At 63.9% G+C, this 19,463-nt stretch overlaps 2 protein-coding genes across 2 annotated transcripts; both read right to left on the bottom strand.

Annotated features, from left to right (window-relative positions):
- Nucleotides 1-7,206: 7,206 nt before the first annotated feature.
- LOC121672124 (inhibin beta C chain-like) lies at nucleotides 7,207-10,135 on the bottom strand. The gene is made up of 2 exons (XM_042044643.1): nucleotides 9,504-10,135; nucleotides 7,207-8,934 (listed from the first exon to the last, which is right to left on the bottom strand). Exons 1-2 carry the CDS (start codon nucleotides 9,808-9,810, stop codon nucleotides 8,183-8,185), a joined length of 1,059 nt encoding a protein of 352 aa, XP_041900577.1. The 5' UTR covers nucleotides 9,811-10,135; the 3' UTR covers nucleotides 7,207-8,182.
- A 5,097-nt stretch (nucleotides 10,136-15,232) lies between these two features.
- On the bottom strand, nucleotides 15,233-19,123 carry LOC121672123 (inhibin beta C chain-like). The gene is given in 4 exon segments (XM_042044642.1): nucleotides 15,233-16,491; nucleotides 17,716-18,061; nucleotides 18,063-18,149; nucleotides 18,152-19,123. Coding segments are annotated over 4 exon segments (1,392 nt in total). The 5' UTR covers nucleotides 18,368-19,123; the 3' UTR covers nucleotides 15,233-15,748.
- Nucleotides 19,124-19,463: the final 340 nt, after the last annotated feature.

Below are 19,463 nucleotides of genomic sequence, written 5' to 3'. Positions count from 1 at the left end.
ACCACTTCCAGGGAGGATCAGAAATCCCTCCCCAGTCCACCCACCCCTCCAGGTGTCCCCCAGCACCCCAATGCCACATCTCAGGGGGCAAAACCATCTACCCCTCTCTCCCACGTGCACCCACACCCACCCAGGGCCATGCACCGACACGTCTCTGGACACGTTAACACACGCTGACACACGTGTGCTTCAGGAAAGGGAAGGCAGGCAGCCTGGTCCCGCGGATCAGGGATAACCCACGGAGGGGGCTGCAGACTCCCTGGAAAGCCGGGATTCCCAGCCCTCCACCACAGCACAGCTGCTCGGGAAGCCGTGGCAGGGCTGGGGGGGCTCCATAGGTGGTCCCCGGGCAGGCGGGCGACCCTCGCTGACGTTGTTTGCTTTGGCCCCCAGCACACGCTACCCCCAAATCACTCCTCTAAAGCCACTTCCCCGGCCCGCACCTTCACCAGGCTGGAGGATGGGTGGGGGCAAGGTTTTGGGGTGGAGGTAAGGGGGGCACACACACGGCAGCAGCTGCTGTAAGGAATTTTTATGCTTCCCTCTTCCTCCCCGGCGCTGGAGGAACATGTGGGACCCATAAAAGCCCAGCTCTGAGTCACGGCTGTGGAGCCCCTGGCAGGCACCACTCCTTCCCATGGCATCAAGCACCATCCCATCCCAGCACGGGGGGCTGGGGACATCCTGAACATCCGAGGGGTCGAAGGTCAGACACGGCAAGCAGTGAAATCCATCCTCCCACCGCAGGCAGGGGATTGACACTGAGCCTGTTCCTACCCCAACAACTCCATCCTGCAGGATTTCTCCGGAGATGGGAACAGGAGGATGTGCAGGACGCAGAAGGGACTCTGGCACTGGCTAAAGGATGGGATATACAACACGAATCCTGTTAGTCTGTGGAATTGCCTGTGGCTTGACACACTGAGCACGGAGCAAGGCAGCACCCTTGGGGTTTTAGGGAGCTTCTTAGGGCAGGAGACCCCTCTGTCTGCTGGGATGTGGCAGTGTGAGTGCTCTCAGGCTGTTCCCAAACTCCCCAGCCATCCTTTGCCTGCTGGAATACATTTGTCTCTCCTGAAGTATCTGCCACGAGTGGTAGTGGTGGCTTGTTCCTTGGCTGGAGACCTGCTCTGTTCCCACACAACAACTCCATCCTCTCTAGGATGTCCTCTGCCATCCCGGGGGCACCAGCCAGAGCTCTGCTCCCCTAAACCCTGGCCAGGACTTGCACAGTGGGGTTCTAACATCTGGAAACATCCCCCCAACCTCACCCTGGATGCAGCGGAGCTGAAACCCGACTCTGTTTTGCCACTTGTTCCCACTCCAAGGCAGCTCTTTCATTTTATTTTATCAGCTGTTCACCTCGTCCTGCAGCTTCCCAAGGGTTTGGATGTGCCGTAAGGATGGGGGTGAGCTCGCCGTGTTCCTGTGGGAACCCTCAGCCTCATGATGGACCAGGCCATCCATCCAACTCCTGGCCCTGAACAGGGGACAACCGAAATCCCACCGTGTGCCTGGGAGTGGCATCCAAACACTTCTTGAAGTGTGCCCACGTGAATGTGTGTGCAGGAGGGAACCTGTGCAGGGGTGAGGACGCGTGTGCAGTGGTTGGAAGGGTGGCAAGAGTGAGGATAACGGGCTGGCACTGCGGCTGGAGCTGCAGGATGTCCCCGACAGCATCCCACTTGCACTGGAGGAAGGGCCCTCACGTCTCCCAGCCCGCCCGCCCTCGGAATCATGGAATCATTAAGGTTGGAAAAGCCCTCTAAGATCATCGAATCCAACCATTAACCCAACATCGACATGGCCACCACTGACCCACGTCCCCAAGTGCCACATCCACGTGATTTTTGAACAGTTTCAGGGATGGTCACTCCACCACTGTCCTGGGCAGCCTGTGCCAGTGCCTGACCACCCTTCCAGAGAAGGAATTTTCCCTAATATCCAATCGAAACCTCCTGTGGTGCGAGTTCCCAGGTTCTGGACAGCAAGGCACGGGTCCCACCCGGAGCCAGAGCTCCACACCCGCCTCTCCACAGGCTGTCCCGCCCGGACGGCGCGTCACAAGGTGTCCGTGCTGACTCACTCCGGGATGGAAACTTCCCTACTCCAGGGAGATCCTCGCAGCTCAGCCAGCTCCAGCACGGAGTTTATTCCACCACCTCCCACCACACCGGCCCTGGGGGCCCAGAGACGCCCGGCTCCCAACCTGCCCTTGGTTTTGTGATGGAAAAGACCCTGAAATATGGGGGAGATGAGGATCCCCCCAAGGAACCATCCCCTGTCCCGCGCGGAGGCAGCCTCTGCCTCAGCTGGACGCACAGCAGGAAAACTGGAAAGCTTTCCTAGGTCTGAATTTCTGAAGAAGAAACTTCATCCAGCTGCCTCCTCCTCCCTTCCCCCAAAACCCAGTGCCCACCCGCATCCATCAGCTCAGGTTTGGCACACGCAGCAGAGCGGGAGGAAACTCATGGAATCAGGGTGTTCAACAGCATCTGCCAGGTCCCCAAATCGCTTCCAGGGCTGGGAGCAGGACCTCAGCTGTGGCTGGAGTATCCAGTAGTTTCCCAGTCCCCAAACACAGCGTTGGAATGCCACAGCCATTCCTCAGCCGCATTCTCTCTGTCCTCACCATCCTCCCAGGAGAGGCTGCAGCCCCCAGACTGCCACCGCAGTGCTGGGTGTCCCCCAAATTCCACAGCCATCGCTCAGCTCCGTCCTCTCCATCCTCTCCATCCCCATCCTCTTGGGAGAAGTGCAGCCCCCACGGCGTCCCCGCAGCGCCGAGTGCCATCACACGGCCTGGCAGGACATCAGGGGACTGGGAGCACCCATTATCCCCGCGCCAACCCCTCGGAGCCGTGCCAGGGCCCCGGGAACAGCGGGTGCTGCTGGTGGGGTCCATCCGGCTGCTCTGGCCCTGCGGCCACCCCCGTGCCCTGCCAAAGCTCCTGGGTGCGGAGGCCCACGAGGCGAGTGCTGGAGCACCGTGGACACCCCGGCCGGTGGGATACGAGGCTCAGGGTGGCCAGGGGCTGGCAGGGTGGGTGGCACAGCTGGCACAGCCCCTCGGGACAGTCCTGCGGCTGCTGCGTCACCGGGGCCGGGACAGCAACTTCCACTTGGTTGCTGCTCCCAGTCCAACACCCCCAATCCAGGCAGAGCCGGCAGCACCCAGTAGCACCCAGTAGCACTCAGCAGCGCCCAGCAGCCCCCAGCCCCGAACCAGCCTCCCTTCCGCGGGCTGCGAGCGGCTCCACCGGCCCGGTGCGGCCGTCCCAGCCCACCCACACACCGACCCACCCTCCCACCCACCGGGCGCTCAAAGCGCGGCGGGAGCGTGCGGGCGTGGGCGGGAGCACGAGGGGACGTGACGGGGCACGCGTGGGGCCGATCCCCTCTGCCCGCCCCGCGTGGCCGGTCCCCCCACGCCGGGAGCCCCGGTGGAAGTCCCGGTTCCCCCGCGGAGCCCACGGGACGGCCCGCAGAGGGATCGGCGCCATCCCGGGAACGAGGATCCCGCGGCCCGGACCCGCCCGACGGCTCCTACCTCCGGGGGGGGCTCCGAGCGGCCCCCGGAGGGGCGGCGGCTCCGGCAGCTCCGCGTCCCCCGTTCCCCCGGTGGCGGCGGCGGTGGTTCGGTCTGGGAGAGAAGCGGCACATCCAGGGGGGACGGCGGCGGCCGCCAGGATGGGGCGGGACGGGACGGCGCCCCCCGCACTCCCCCGGCCCGCCCCGGGCGCCCGGAGTAAGTTACCGGAGCCCCGCGGGGGCGGCGGATCCCGGCGGGTCCCGCTCCGCCAACTGCGGCGGCGGCGGCGCCGATCGCGCTCGGGACGGAGACCCCGGCCGGGAGCGGCGGCCCCGAAAACCCGGGCTGGATCCGGGACACGCACGGCCCCGCGCCCGCGCGCACCCCCCACGCGCGCACCGGTCCCGCGCGCTCACGGCCGCCAGGCCCCCACGCGTGTCCGTGCGCTCGCGCGGGTGTCCAGCGGGTCCCGCACGCTCGCGGCCGCGGGCACCCACGCGTGTCCGCGCACCCACGGGGGTCCCGCATAGCCGCGGGTCCCGCAAACGGGGCCCCGCGCGTTGCGTGGGCACACGGTAGCGCACACGCACAGAGGTGGGGACACGCGTGGGCACCTGTGCGCGCGGACACGGGGCGCTGGCAGCGGGCGTGTGTGTCGGGACCCCTGTGCACGCGCAGCTGTGCCCACTCGCGTGAGGGATCACGAGCGCGCGTGTAAGAGTGCACGCGGCGCACACGCGCGTGTGCAAGCGTGGGCACAGCTCTCGCACGGTTACACGCGGGGGGCACAGCCCACGCACGCGTGGGGGGAACACTCTCCAGCCCTCACACACACACGCACAGGGGGCACAGCCCACGGACACGCAGGGGGGCACAGCCACCAGCCCACAGGCACGAGGGGGGAACAGCTCGGGCACACGCGGGGGACACAGCCCGTTTACACGCACACGTGGTGGGCACAGCCCAAGCACACGGACACGCGGGGACACAGCCCACACAGGCGCGCACACGGCGAGCCCAGCCCACCCACAAGCGGGGTCGCAGCCCTCAGGCCACGCACACGCGGGTGTCGCAGCCCGTTTACACACACCAGCAGGGGACACAGCCCGCACACAAACACGCGCGGGTCGCGCAGCCCAAGCACAGGTGGAGAGAACCCCCCCATCCCACCCACTCGCAGACGCGGGAGGCACAGCCCGTGTACACGCAGGGGAGACAGCCACGAGCCCACGCACACTCAAGGGGCACAGCCGCGCGCTAGCAAGGGGAAAATAGCACGCACACGCGGGGGGACACAGCCCACGCGGGGTCACACTCCCAGCCCGCGCACACGCGGGGAACGCAGCACGCGCTCTCAGGAGGCACAGCCACGCACCCGCGGGTCGCACCCTGGGGTCGCACCCTGGGGTCACACCCTTCAGCCCACGCACGCTCGTGGGACACATCCCCCACCCCGGGGGTCCCGGCCGGTCCCGTGCGGGGGTCGGGGCTGAACCGGGGGGAGCGCGCGGCGGGGCAGCGCCCCCTGGTGGCGGCGGGCGGAGCCCGTTGTGCTCCCCGGGCCGGTGCCGCCCGTGACCGGGGCGAGCCCCGCTGACCCCGGAGCCGCTTACCGGGATTACCCCGCCAGGAGCTCTGGTGTCCCCGGCATTAGCCTCCCCCTGTCCCCGGGTGTCATCGCGCACCGGGGGCGGCTTCACATCTTCACGGTGCCGCAGCTCCGGGACCCCCGGGGCAGAGGGGCAACACAGGGACTGCAGTGACAGGATTTCAGGACCCCTCAGCTCCCAGCCGTGGCCTGCAGAATCCATTCCCTGCCTTAGTTTCCCTCCCCACTGTCCTTATCTGGGATCAGCTTCTTCCCACCACAGCGAGAGTGAGGAGGGGTCTCTGCTCCCCAGGGAGCCCCCAGCACACGGGAGATGACAATGGCTGCAGGGTCAACCCCTTCCTCTAGCAGGAGGGGGAAACAGCCAGCGGTGTCCTGGGGTGCCCCCAGAGTCTGCCATGGCTCGAGTCCTGCCACAGCGGCCACGAAGCAGGGCCGAGGGTGTGGGTGCAGGTGAGGGGGTGGTGCAGGTGAGGAGCTGCCTCCATCTCTGTTTTGTAACAGGCATAAGCTGCTCAGCAGCTTTACTCTGAGATGAGTGTGACCCTGGATAAGCTGCTTGGGGTCTGGGGACTTGCCCCGAGCCCGCCTCCCTCTTCTCACGGAACCATCTGCATGGCCAGACTGTCCCAGGTCCCTTCTGCCACCAGCTCCGAGCCCCTGGGTGTAACCAACACCTGGGCAGGCCCTCGGAGCAGCTCTCAACCACCACACCCCTACCCTGCCTCATCCCCCACCGCACGAATAATCCCGGTCTCCTGTTTGGGAAAGTCAAAGCAGCTCAGAGCAGGGCCAGATGATCCCCCAGATTAGGGATTTAGCGGTGCCACCACAGCCAGCTCAGCACCTCGGTGCGGGGGCAGCGTGTCAGTGTGTCAGTGAGTCAGCACACGGTGCACACGCATGTGGACACCCCCCTCCACACAGGGACACGCTCACTGCCATGGAGAAAACAAAGGAAAACTTCCCTTGCTGGGGACAGAAAACACGTTTGTGGTGTCTTGGTGGGATGCTCCACGTGGCTGGATGCGTTCCCTCCTGGAACGCTGATTTGGGAGGGGAACAGGGTGACTCTGCAGACACCACACACATCCCCGTGTGCTTCCCAGAGATCCAGCTCCCAGCGTGTGCAGGGCAGCACGTGCTCCCAGGACACGGACTGGGGGTGTGGGAGCGCCCAGGAGGCTGAGGTGTCCTGCAGGTGCCATTGGCTTTTGCCCACAGTGGAGATATTTTGGGAGTGCGGTGGTGGCCACAGTGCCCCAGGTGCTGGGGGGATGCCCGCTGCACTGGCTGATGAAAGCTGCCCTTTGGCCGCTGGCAGGGCCAAGCTGGGAAATCGAGGGGGTTTGTCCCCAGATAAAACAGCCCCAAACTGAGCTTTGAGCGGGCGCTTGCGCAACAGGGACCCAGGCCAGCGTGTGGAATCTCAGCGGGATGAGCATTGCCTCCCACTCCAGGAGCATCTCACCCCAAATTCCGCAGGAGACTCTCCGTCACCCACCCGAGCCTCTGTCTGGGATGGGGCTGAGACTGGGGTCACTGGGTGATGTTTGGGGGAGCACACGAGGAGGACTGGGGAGGTGGGACATGGTCAGGTTCTTTGCAGTGGGGCCCAGGATTTGGGGGTGGGCTGTGGCTCAGCAATTGGGATCACCCACCTGCAGCCAGAGCGACCAGAGTTCCACTTGGGATTGTTCCAGGTGGAGAAGAGCATCTCCGAGCTGGGTGATGCCTCCCAGTGCCTGCCCTGCTGGGACACAGCTTTGATGCTCCCACCCCTCTCCAATCCCTAGTGAGGTGGGACCTGGTTCCCAGCCCCTGCTTGATTCCTGGGAACCCCATCTGCAGGGAAGACCCCCCCTGCAGAGGCCTTGTGAGCATGCCAGGAGCCCCTCGAAGCCCACAGCTCCCCACAGCTTCCAGTATGGCAGTGCCATGCAGCTCCTGTGCTACTCCAGCCCCAGTGCCTGAGGGATCTGGACTCTTCTGGCCAAGCAGGACCCTCTCTCCCTCACCCCATCCCTGCAGGTGGTCCCAGGAAAAAGCAGCCAGAGCCTGGATCTTGCATTTCCACCCATTTATTCCGAAAGTCACACCAAAACGTTTTATAATAAATTAAAGTGGAGGCCATGTGGGTGCACGAGGAAGGGGAAGGCAGAGGGGGATCTTCAGCAGAGAGGATGGAGCACCAGCGAGTCCCAACAGCTGCAGGAACTGAGAAAGTAGGAACAGCTGCAAAGCCAGCGGCATAAACCAAATCTGTACCTTGAGTGTGGTCTTGAAGGCAAAGTTTCAGCTGGAGCTCCCCTCATGGAGGCACCAGGCTGGAGGAGACCTGGCTGGGGGTGGGAACAGGGGAGGAAAGCACAAACCCAAGGAAAGGAAAAGCACACAGGACCTGGAAGCTTGGCCCTCACAGCTCCACGCCCTCCAGGGATCAGAGAACTTTGTCCAGTCACTGCTGTTTTGGGGTTCTTGAGGAAGTCCTACCCTTCATCCCCCTCTCCCAGGCCTGTTATCTGTGCCCCATTCCATCTGTCCCCAAAACCAGGCCTGAACTGGGTGCAGGAAGGTTTGCTCAGTAGGGAAACAAGCGGGACTGCCTTGTCCTCCAGCTTCCTGCCTGGAGGAAGCAGCTCCGTTTCTGCATCCACTCTGCTCCCAAGAAAGCCACGTCCCAACCCCTCATCAGACACTGAATGTGAACCAAGTGGGGCCCCCACACCAGAGGGGAATGTGACCACCAGGAATGTGGGATCAGCTTGGGGACAGCGCAGGCAGGGATGTCCAGAGTCAACAACACCCACAGCCCAGGCTTGGGTAGACCAATGTGGCTTTGGCTCGGTCCCATATGTCCCCAGAGACCCCTGCTCCGGGCACTCTCCAGAGATTCCCTGCTCCCCCTGACAAGACCCTCTCCCTCCCAACCTTTCCAAAGGGGTCCATTGCACCGAGGGCTGACTCCAGCTCACGGAGCTCTCCAGCTCCTTCCCCCTCCACCAGAGGAGAAGGGGGGTCCCAGCACAGCTCCCCCAGCCCTAACTACAGCCACAGGCATCAACAATCATGTCGGGAATGTCAGTCTTGACAATATTGCTGTTGCGATCGAAGTAGAGGACGGAGAGCGGCCGGCGCCGCGTGGGCACGCAGCAGGAATGCCCCAACGCCCGGACGTTGTTGGCTTTGACAAGGTTGAAGACGGCCGTGTGGAAGGAAGAGGCCATGCCAGGGCTGCCGGCCACGTGCAGAGGGCACTGGCCCACGCAGTAGTTTATCTGGTAGCCCTCGGGCTTGATGATCCAGTCGTTCCAACCGATGTCACGGAAGTCCACGTAGTAATCCTTGCGGCAGCAGAGGTTGGAGTTCTGGCTGCAGCGGAGGCTGCGCTTGGCCACGTGGTGTTCGGGCTCCCTCACCTTCACCTTGGCCACCAGGAAGGGCTGGTGGGACCAGCTGGCATTGACCAGTGCCATGATATTGCTCCCGTCCCGCCAGCTCTCCAGTTCCACCCGCAGGGTCCGGCTCTGCCCCCCGAAGAAGCTCTGCAGGGCCGGCAGGAGGGGGAAGGAGAGCCAGCCGCTGTCCGCTGTGCTCAGCCGCCTCTCCCCCAGCAGCGTGCGATTGCCCCGCGCCACGGCCCCGGCCTCGCTGGCCAGGAAGATCCTCAGGGTGAGGCCGGCCCGGGGCACTCGCAGGTAGAGCCAGAGCTGAGCCTGCAGGATGCGAATGTCCTGGTCCTGCGCCTGGCTGAACTGGAATTGCAGCCCCAGACTGGAGGGAGATGTGAGATCTGAGGGGAGAAAGGCATGAGAAGGTGAGCGCTGAGGGATGCTCCCCGGCCATCCGGCAAGTAAAGACTTCCAGCTTCATCTGTCCTCCAACCTGCCCTGGGAATGCAACCTCCGGAATGGGGGGCTGTCCCACGCTGCCTGGCAGAAGGGGTGCAGAAGGGGAGCTTGCTCTCACCTGGCCCCTCTTCACAGGGTGAGGCTGGAAAGTGTTTCCAGCCCCCCAAGCTAATCCTGCAGCTCCCATCTCTAGCTACTCGGGAGTCCCAGGCACCCTGGGGAGCCCCATGTTTTGGGGGGTCATTGCAGCCCCTCAGGGCGCAGGGTCCCAACAGGCAGGAGCAGGAGAGGGGGCACCTCCGCCTCCCAGGCTGAGCCCCCGCGCAGCGGGGATGTCACTGATGCGCGACGAGTGCGGTGACTCCAGAGTTACCCACAGCCCGCGTGGGTCCGGGTCCCCGCACCCCGCGGGGCTGCGCGTCCCTGGGGGTCCCCAGCGCGGCAGGGCACGGACCCCTCGCCCCGGGGCTCACCGGGCTCACCCGCGCCCCGTCGGGGGTCGCGCACCCACCTGCCTCCGCGAAACTGATGATCTCGTAGCCCTGCTCCTCCTCCTCCTCCTCGCCGGTAACCCCGGGGCTCCGGTGGGCGCCTCCCGCCTGCAGCCGCCGCAGGGCGCGGGCCACCGCGGCGCGGGGCACGGCGTGGGCGAGCCGCGGCCGATCGCGGAGCCGCAGCTTTTCCAACAGCTGCTTCTTGGCCACCTCCTCCAGCAGCCGCCGCTCCGCGCCCTCCGGGCACGACGGGCAGCGCGGCTCGGCCGCCGCGCACAGAACCGCGGCCAGCAGCAGCCACGGGCCCGCGCCGCGCGCCGCCATCCGCGCCCACCGGACGGGACGGGATCAGCACCGGGAGCGGCACTGACGGGGCGGGACCGTCACCGGCACCGAGGGACCGGCACCGATCGGACGGGAGCGGGAACGGCGTGACGGGACCGCGCCGATGGGACGGAAGCGGCACCGGGAGCAGCGCCGACGGGAGCGGCACCGGGAGCGGTGCGGCGCGGCCTGCTTTGGGCACCTGCGGCCGGGGGCGGTCCCGCCGCCCCCCCCCCCCCCCGCCATTGGCCGCCGCACCTGCCTGTCCCGTCCCGTCGGGGATTACGGGGATTAGCACCCCACCCCCGCCTCCCCGCGGGGAGGTCGGTGAGCAGCCCCCCCATCCTCCCCCGTTCCCGGTCCCCGCCACCCGTCGGGTCGCTGCGGGAGGAGTCCCACGGGGGACCGAGCACCGGCCCCCGCCGTGCACGCGTGGGCTGAACACGAGTGAGGGGTGATACTGGGGAGGTTCACGCGGGTGTGCGCAGAGAGTGGAACGTGAGGGGCTGTGCGGGCAAGGGGCTCTCTGTGCCCTGGGCTCTGCCTGCGGGTCACCCTGGCATCTGCCCGCGGGGAAGAGGGACCCCGGCCAGCCCCCCAGTACGGGCAGTGGGATCCTCCAAAACCTTCGGGGAGTGAGGGCTGGATTAAATCCTGGCCGGTGGAGGAGCCCCAGCAGCCAGCCAGAGAGATCCCAGCTCAGCTGCCCATCCATGGATCCACAGACCTGCCCCCAGCCTGGGCACTGCCCCCTGGGCACCCCCGAGCCCTCCTAGCCATGACAGTCCCGTTGGGTGCTGACAGAGGACTCAGCAGGGATCCAGGGGCTCCTGGGATGACCCTGCAGCTCCTGGGGACTGTCACGTCTCTGGGCTTTTGTCACTCCCACCAGTGATAGGTTTGGGGATCTGAGCCCACCCCTTGGACCACCTGGTCCATCCTCAGCCCGAGGCAGAGCTGGGAAGGGCCAGTGAATGCATACACGGCGTTCCCTCCTCCTCACACAATAAAAAGCGGATTTGTGTGTCCTGAGGACTCAGGAGGTGACAGCCAGTGTCACATCAACCTGAAGATGTTTCTCGGACTCTTTGGAGCGGGATGTGCAGACTGAGGCAGGGCAGGGACTGGCAGAAACCTCCTGAAAGTGATGCAAGGTGCCACGTTGTGGGGGATCGGCAGAGCCCAGCTGGAGCAGGGAAGCCAGGGAACTTGAAGCCCCGCCAGGCCAGAGCTCCGGCATGTCCTGTGCCCACCGCGCCATGCACCGACTCCAAGGTCTTGACCACACAGAGCCCCTGGCCCTGGCCAAGCCAGAGGTGCCATGTAAACAGAGTGGGCTGTCTGGGAAAAAGCACCCACCGGAGGTGATGCAACCACGGAGCAAGGGGACAAAGGGCTCAGCTGGCCGGGCCTGCTGGCAGCTCCCAGAATAGCCCAGGAATGTCAACAGAGAGGAAAGAGTGGGCACAGGCTGGCCTGGGAGCACAGATCCCACAGGGCCTGGGAGCCCTGGCTGCAGGCAGGAGCAGGATGGAGCAGGATGGAGCAGGATGGAGCAGGTGGCACTTCCAGCCAGGTGCAGGGCACACGTGCTCACCGGCAAAGATGCTCCCACATGGAGAGTGACTTCTTACAGGACCAGGGGTGGTGTCTTCCCACTGACACAGGACAGAGTTAGATGGGACATTGGGAAGGAATTCCTCACGGTGAGGGTGGTGAGGCACGAGCAGAGATTGCTTGGAGAAGCCCCATCCCTGAAGTGTTCAAGGCCACACTGGACAGGGCTTGGTGTCCCTGTCCATGGCAGGGAGTGGAACTGGATGATCTTTAAGGTCCTTTCCAACCCAGACCATCCTGGATTCTATGATATGCACTTACACACGTTCAGGCTCCCTCCCAAATATCTGGACACCTGCTCCATTTTGGACACGCTCCTTATGCACCCCCGTACCCATCGCCCTGCTGTGCTGAATTCCCCCACCCCTGCCAGATCGTAGAGCCATGATCAGCGCAGGGGTGGAGGAAACAGGAGACAAAGCATGACAGAACAGGTGAGGGACTCTCCAGCACACCCACCCTCCATTCCAGGCTGGCAGTGGGGTGTCCCCAAAGGGATTAACCCTGTCCAACCTGCCCGGATCCCTCTGCATGAGGCAGCACTCCAATGAACCCCCACTCCATCTCCAGCTTAGCAAGAGCATCCCATGCCCCTCACACTGCGTGCCCCCCAGCACGCTCCGGCCCCCGGATCTAGGGCAGGGGTCAGCACGGAGCCGTGGCGGCTCTTGCACCCATTGCATAATTGTGTTGTTGATTAAGCGGTTCCCAGAAAGCAAAGCCCAGGGACTGACCTGACCAAAATACCCCCAAAGTCCCCCTGGGCCCAGCACCCGGTGCACACATGGCTCCGGGGCCTCTGACCCCATGGCCGGTGGGGCGAACGTGGCACCTGGTGACCTGACCCGGAGGTGACAACTGGCTGGGCTGAGCCGGGACCCCCCAAGAGCTCGTGCAGCAACGCCTGAGCATGGCTCATGGAATCATGGAATCATGAAATCATGGAATCACGGAATCATGGAACCTTGGAATCATGGAATCATGGAATCTTGGAATCTTGGAATCATGGAATCATGGAACCATGGAACCTTGGAATCATGGAATCATGGAATCTTGGAATCTTGGAATCATGGAATCATGGAACCATGGAATCATTAAAGCTGGAAAAGCCTGGATCATTGAGTCCAACCAGTAACCCAGCACAGCCAAGGCCACCATTAACCATGTCCCCAGCTGCAATATCCACATGTTTTGGAACCCTTCCAGGGATGGGGACTCCACCACTGCCCTGGGCAGTCCGTTCCAGGGCTTGACCACCCATTCCATGATGAAATTTTCCTTAATCTCCAATCTAAACCTCTCCTGGCACAACTTGAGGCCACTTCCTCTTGCCCTGTTGCTCATTCCTTGGGAGAAGAGCACCAGTCACCACAGTGGTGCCGCTGGCTGGGAATGGGCCATGAGACTGAGAATTAAACATTAACTCTTCTCAAGGCAAGGGAAGGGACTGTCAGAAATTCCCACCCCTCCCGGGAGCTGGACTTGCCCAGGGGCACTTGGCGCTGTGCGCTTGGACCTTTGCTTCAGGGGCTGTTGATACTGGCAAAGGGTCCTTCCAGCACATCTGTCCCCTCCTGGAGTGGAGGCAGGAGGGACATCACATCTGTCCCCATCTGTGTCACAGCTGCATCCCGGCTGATTGCATGGATGCCGTGTCCCCGTGGCATTGCTGTGCTGGGGGCTGCAGGGTGGGCTCCCCACTGGCCTTACTGGTCCCAACAGGACAATTTCCCATCACCAGGCCTGAGCCACCCCTTCCACAGCCTCCTGAGGGATCAGGGGATACCAGCAGAGCAGTGTCATGGTTGGGAGGGACGATCCCTGGCTCCAGGGAATCTTTCCTGATTGCACCCTCCTCACCCTGTGAGTTCCCCAGGTGGGAAGTGCCACCTTGGAATTCCTGAGCACCCCGTGCTGTGGGTGAGGAAGGGGCTGTCGGGTCCATCCAGGTGCCGTGTTTCCCGTGGGAGTGGGACAAGCCCCAGCTCAGCCTCTCAGGGTTGTGCTGCTTGAGCTGAGGGGTCTGTGGGGCCACAGGACCAGCCAACGGCTCTTCTGCCCCTTTCCCAGTCCCTGCGTGCCCACAGCTGCTGCATCCCAGGAGGCTTGGCCCTGGCTCCAGGGAAGCTGTTTGTTCAATAAATATAGACAGTGAAACGAGGCGTTGGAAAAAGAAGGCAAAAAACAAACACCAAACCCTCTTTGGGTTTGCGCAAGTGGCCTTGGATGCCAGACAGGATCAATCCTCGAGCCTTCCTCCCTTCCCATGTGGCAGGAACGCTTTGGGTCCAAGTCCTGGAGGCACCTGGACACCTGGATCTGGGGAGAAGGGGGTCCCTGCCCCATCAGGGCTGGTGGGAGGATGTGTACAATGTGGGTGGTGTCACCTGCTGATGGCCCTTCCATCCCTTCTCCAGGTGTCAGAGGTCCTCCAGGACAACCCTGCTCCAGCCAGAGCTGCTCATGGCTTGGGGCTCATCCTGGAGCAGTCAGAGGACGTGAAGCTGGATGGGGAGAGGGTCTGACACCACCTCCTTGCTCTTCTGACCCTTTCCCCACCTGGATCAGTTCTGTCCCAGCCTCTGGGGTCAGTTGTCAACCCTTGCAGGTGGATCCCAGGACTGAGGTCACCTGGCTGGGGCCATGGGGGTCCCCATTCCGTGGGGAGCACCTGCCACAGGGTGTGTGCGTGTGGCCAAACACTGTCACCTGCTCCAGACACTGTCACCTGCTCCTGGCTCTTCCATCTGTTCTCCACATGGGACAATGTGCGTCCTGCCCTGGCTCCAGCCAGAACTGCTCACAGCTCATCATCCTGGAGTGGGCAGTGGATGCAAAGCAGGGTGGGGAGAGGGTCTGACACCAGCTCCTCCCCCTGCCAACCCCCTCCCCGCCCACATCATCTCTGTCCCGGCCTCTGGGGTTGGTCGTCAGCTCTTGCTGGGTGGACCCCAAGACTGAAGTCACCCCTCAGGGATCACCCCAGGACCCCCCACCCCAATGTCCCACCCCAGCACCTTCTGCCCTCTTCTCCAGTCCTCGCAAACAGGGAACACGTGGGGAGCGGTGGAGAAACCCGAACGCGCAGTTACGTAATGGGGCCGAAGTGTTGGAGCCGCCCTTTGCCCCCCGCTCTCACGGCCCTGACATGTCCCACTTTGCTGTCACCAGGCTGGCGAGGGGCAGCGGGGGGGGACAGCTGCTCTGGCTGCAGGCCAGGGATGTGCTGAGGGGATGCTCTGCAGTGGGGCGAGGGGGTTTGGGGGGGGTTTCTGGGTGCTGAGGCTGCCCCAAAGTCTGTCCACTTCAAAAGGCAGAAGTGTTCCTCGGTTCTGTCTTGATTTGGGAGAGGGGTGGCCAAATACAGGTGGTTTTGGTGGAATGGGAAATTCGGCCCAAGCAAGGAATGGCGCCTTTCCTGGTGGGAATTACAAATCTGTGCCCAGTGGGTTCCCCTGCTATGCCCTGGATTTGGTTGGGATGAATTAGGGTTTCCCCATTGTCTTGGGGTGACCTTATGATGTGTATCCCATATCGCTGCCTACGCCCAGAAATTAATTTTTGTGAAGACAACCTCTACCACCCCTCCTCCGATGCCGTGTTTCCCCACCCATCGCCCTGGGAAAGGCAGCCGAGGGGCAGGGAGCATGGGAGGGCTTTGGGAGCAGTGTGGAGATGCCCAGTCCCACTGCCTGGGTTTTCAGTGGCAGAACGGGTCTGTCCAGTGCCATCCCAGGGCTGCCCATGCCAGGAGCACCCGAAGACGTGCTGGTGAGTGACAGGGCACACACACAGGGACACACACCACGGCTGGGAGTCTTTATTGGACACCAGGTAGCTGGGGTGCTTGGAGAGGGGGACACATTCCTCCCACTGGGATCGATTTCCCTTTCCTCTCCCTGCTCAGCCATGTGTCCAGCTGAGTGGGGCCATGGGAATGACCCCTGCCCTCTGTCCTCGCCAGCCCCAGCAGCTCAGCATGGCCACTGGTGGGTCCTGTGTTGGTGTAGCCACAACCAGGGTGCACCACGACTTTGGGCTGGGATGGCAGCGGGACCATCCTGATCTGGCAGGAGAAGGCTCTGGAGTCCCACATGAGCCAGTCTGAGGGGCTGTGAGAGGAATCCACGGGCAGATCTGAAGGGGGAAAGAGCCATGTGGGAGTGGAGAGAGGAGGGGACTTGCACATTCAGCATCACCCTTGATGCTTCACCCTGAGGAGGAGAAACCCCCTTGGCAGAGCTCCTGCCTCCCAGCCAGGAGCCAGGAGGAGGGAGCCCTGCACTGCCATGTCCTGGCCTCCCGCCCGTTCCGGCAACACTCAGGTGCAGCCACAGGAGTCCACGATCATGTCGGGGATGTCGGTTTTGACGATGTTGCTGTCCCGGTCATAGTAGAGCAGCGAGAGGGGCCGGCGCTGGGTGGGAACGCAGCAGGAGTTCACGGCTGCCGTGGCGCTGGCAGCCTTGATGCGGTTGAGGACGGCGGTGTGGAAGGAGGCGGCGAGGCCGGGAACGCCGGCCATGTGCAGCGGGCACAGCCCCGCGCAGTAGTTCATGTGGTAGCCCTCCGGCTGGATGATCCAGTCCTCCCAGCCGATCTCCTTGAAGTCCACAAAGAATTCCTGGCGGCAGCACATCCGTGAGTCCCCGCCACAATCGATGCCGCGACGATGGACACGGTGGGGTGTCCTGGCCTGGGCTTGGGCCACCACAAATGGCCAGTGGGAATCACTGTGGTCAGATGGCAGCGGGGACCCCCAGTCCTCTGGCACCTCCAGTTCCACCGTGAGCCGTGGGATGTCTTGTCCAAAGAGGCTCCGGACAGCTGCTCCAATGTCCAGTGTGGTCCAGCCGGATCTCTGCACCTCCAGCTGTGTCTCGCTGGCCACTGTCATGTTTGGCCCTGCCGGGTCTGGCTGCAGGATCCTGATGGTGATGGGCTGTGCTCCGGGGCTGGGGGCTGCCCAGAACAGGTAGAGGGTGGCCTGGAGGATCTCAGTGCTCCCGGCCACCTCCTGGGAGAAGCGGAAATGAAGGTGGACACTGCGGGGAGTGGAGGATCCTGCGCACAGAACCAAGAGCAGAGTCAGGAGTGAAGCAAAGCAGGGACTCGCCTCCTCCCACCCCTACCATGGGCAGGGACACCTTCCACTATCCCAGGTTGCTCCAAGCCCCGTCCAACCCGGCCTTGGACACTTCCAGGGATGGGGCAACGTCTCTGGGCAACCTGTGCCCATCTTCACAGGGAGGAATTTCTTCCCAAAATCCCATCTAAATCTCCTCTTTTCCAATATGAAGCCCTTCACATTCCAAGATTCCCCTTTGTCCTGACACTCCAGGACCTTGCCCAAAGTCCCTCTCCAGCTCTCTTGGAGCCCTTGTAGGTACTGGAAGGGGCTCTGAGGTCTCCCCGGAGCCTTCCCTCCTTCCTTGGCTGCAGAGCTGCTGCTCCTCCTGGCCGAGAAAGGGCTGACGGGGCCATGAGAGCACTCGGGGCTCCTGGCACAGCTCTGCCTGTGAGGACACAACCCCCTCCCCGTGCTCCAAGCCTGGGTTCACCCCCTGGCTGGATTCCACCAAGCCAGGAGACAGCTCCCCATTGTCCTGCAGTGTGGGAACACAATGTGCCGCGGAGCAGCATTGTCCCTGAAGGGCTTTGAGGACACGGGGCCTGCGAGAGGAGTGGAGCACCCCCACCTCACCACGTGGAATTTGGTCTGGGAAAGTGAGGGTGCAGGGTGCTCTGTGGGATGGGGTGGCGAGTCTATGTCTCTCCAAGGAAAGTTGTCAGCTAGAAGCGGGATTCTCTTTTTCCGGTGATGCTTGTCAGGAGCCCTGAGTGTGTTTTGGGGAGTTCTCTCCTCCCAGAAGCAGCAGATTTTGGAGTGAAATGAGGCACCCACTGCTTTGGGTGGGACGTGGAGGCGCAGTGGGCTGTGGAGCTCTGTCCACATGCTATGGGCTGGCAGGAAATCGAGGCTAAAAATCCCATTTCAGAAAACATGGCCATCTGACCCCTCCACCTCCAGCACAAGGGGGACGGTTCAGCCAAAGTGGGCAACAGGTGACACGACACAGCAGCACATCTGCGCTCTGTGCCACCCTGCCACCTCTGCACATCCCCTCTGTGAGTGATTCCCTTGGGACACGCTTGGGATGTGGATACAAAGGTTCGGGAGCCTCTTGCACCTTCCAGCAGTGTTCCCTCCACCCCGTGCACTCCCACCTCCTCACGACCTCCCTTCCCTCCATGCCCCCCACCCACAGGATGCGGATCCGTACACACCTGACTCAGCAAAGCTCAGGATCTCGTATTCCTGCAGCCCCATCCCGGGACGCAGGGGTGGGACGCGGCCGTCCCGGAGCATCCCTGGGGTGGCGGCCGTGTCCGAGCGCTGCGCTCGCATCCTGCGGAGCGCGGTCAGCAGGGCCCCTCGGGCCGGAGGCTGGGGGGCGCTGGGCCTGGCTGGCAAGCGGAGCTTGGCTAGGATGCTCTGCTTGGCCAGCGCCAGGAGCGCGTCCCGCTGCGTGCCGGGGGCCAGCGCGGCCACCCCGCAGGCCGGGCACCACGCACCCTTGGCAGCCGCCACCCGTAGCAGGCTCAGGAGCAGGAGAGCCACGGTGACCGTCATTGCCGGTGGCGGGGGGTGACAGCGTGGGGGTTCCAGCAGTGTCCGAGAAGCCGAACGGGATGAGCCAGCGGCAGCGCCGGGGCCAGGGAGCGGAGCAGGGTGGCGGAACTGGGCTCAGCGGGAGCACGGAGCGAGGATGGGCTCGTTCTCCTGACGTGACCACAAATATTGGCTGATCCCGGGCGAGATAAACGCCCCTGCGCTCCCGCGGAGCCGCCCGGCCGCGGGCAGCGCGGCGCGGCCGCTCCGGTTAAGGTGGAGCCGGGCGGATGGTGCTGCTGCTCGGGGGGCGCAGAGCGGGGACATCGAGGCCGCCCCGGTGCCACCCCGGCGGTGCCCAGGCAGATACACGGTGGGGGCTCCCGGGGTATCCAGGGTGTACCGGAGGCCCCCGGTGCGCTGTGGGGACCACGGAGGTGGGGGATTCTCGGGGAATGTGGGATCCCCGCGGGCTGGGGGATCTCTGGAGGTCGGGGATCCTCAGACGAAGGGAGATTCTGGGGGATGGAAGGGCCGTTGGGGATGGGAGATCCCGACCAATGAGGGATTCCCGGCGGATGGGGAATCCTGGGGAATGGGGTACCCTTGGGGGTGGGGGATACTCAGAGAAAGGGAATCCCAGAAGGATTCCCGGCGGGATGAGGGACCCCTGGGGATAGGGCATCCATGGGGGATGAGAGATCCCTGGGAATGAGGGATTCCCAGAGATGTGGGATTCCCGGGGCTGGAGAACCCTTGGGGATCTAGGACCCCCGGGGGACTGTGGGATCCCTGGTGATGTGGGACCCCCCGGGAGATGTGGGACTCCTAGGGAATTTGGGATACCCGGGGATGGAGGATCCTGGGGGGTTGTGGGACCCCGGGGGAGATGTGAGATCCCTGGTGACGCAGGATCCCCAGGGGGCTGTGGGATCCCTGGTGACGTGAGACCCCCGGGGGGCTGTGGGATCCCTGGTGACGTGGGACCCCCGGGGGGCTGTGGGATCCCTGGTGATGTGGGACCCCCGGGGAGGTGTGGGACTCCCGGGGAATTTGGGATCGCCGGGGATGGAGGATCCCGGGGGCTGCGGGACCCCCGAGGGGGCAGAGCCGGACTCCCGCGCGGGGGGGCGAGGGTCACGGCGAGTGGGCGGAGCCTGGCCATAGCCCCGCCCCAAGCCCCGCCCCTTCCATAAAAGGCGCCCCCGCCGCTCCCTCCGCCGCGCCAGGGGGCGCCCCACGCCCCTCCCGCCTTCCCCGGCGCGTAGCGTCCCTCCGGTTGCCACAGCAACGCGGGCGCGCGGGCGCAGGATGATGACGCAGCACGCACGGCGCGTTGACGCAGCGCGCACGCCGCGGGGGAGGGGCCGCCTCCTCTTTCCCTTTTTTTTTTTTCCCGTTTCTTTCCCCGTTTTTCCCCGTT

The sequence above is a fragment of the Corvus kubaryi genome, unplaced genomic scaffold, assembly GCF_017639235.1.
Source record: "Corvus kubaryi isolate FWS band 111438036 unplaced genomic scaffold, C.kubaryi_AGA036_p1.0 37949, whole genome shotgun sequence".
Lineage (NCBI taxonomy): Eukaryota > Metazoa > Chordata > Aves > Passeriformes > Corvidae > Corvus > Corvus kubaryi.
Note: the sequence above shows the minus strand (reverse complement) of the source record. Positions and strands in the feature narration are given on the sequence as shown.

Bases quoted from the DNA above. Each gene is read 5' to 3' on its own strand.
- LOC121672124 (XM_042044643.1), bottom strand. From the start codon at position 9,810: ATGGCGGCGCGCGGCGCGGGCCCGTGGCTGCTGCTGGCCGCGGTTCTG. The intron at 8,935-9,503 runs GTGGGTGCGCGA...TTCTCCCCTCAG, and splicing joins CATCAGTTTCGCGGAGGCAG to ATCTCACATCTCCCTCCAGT.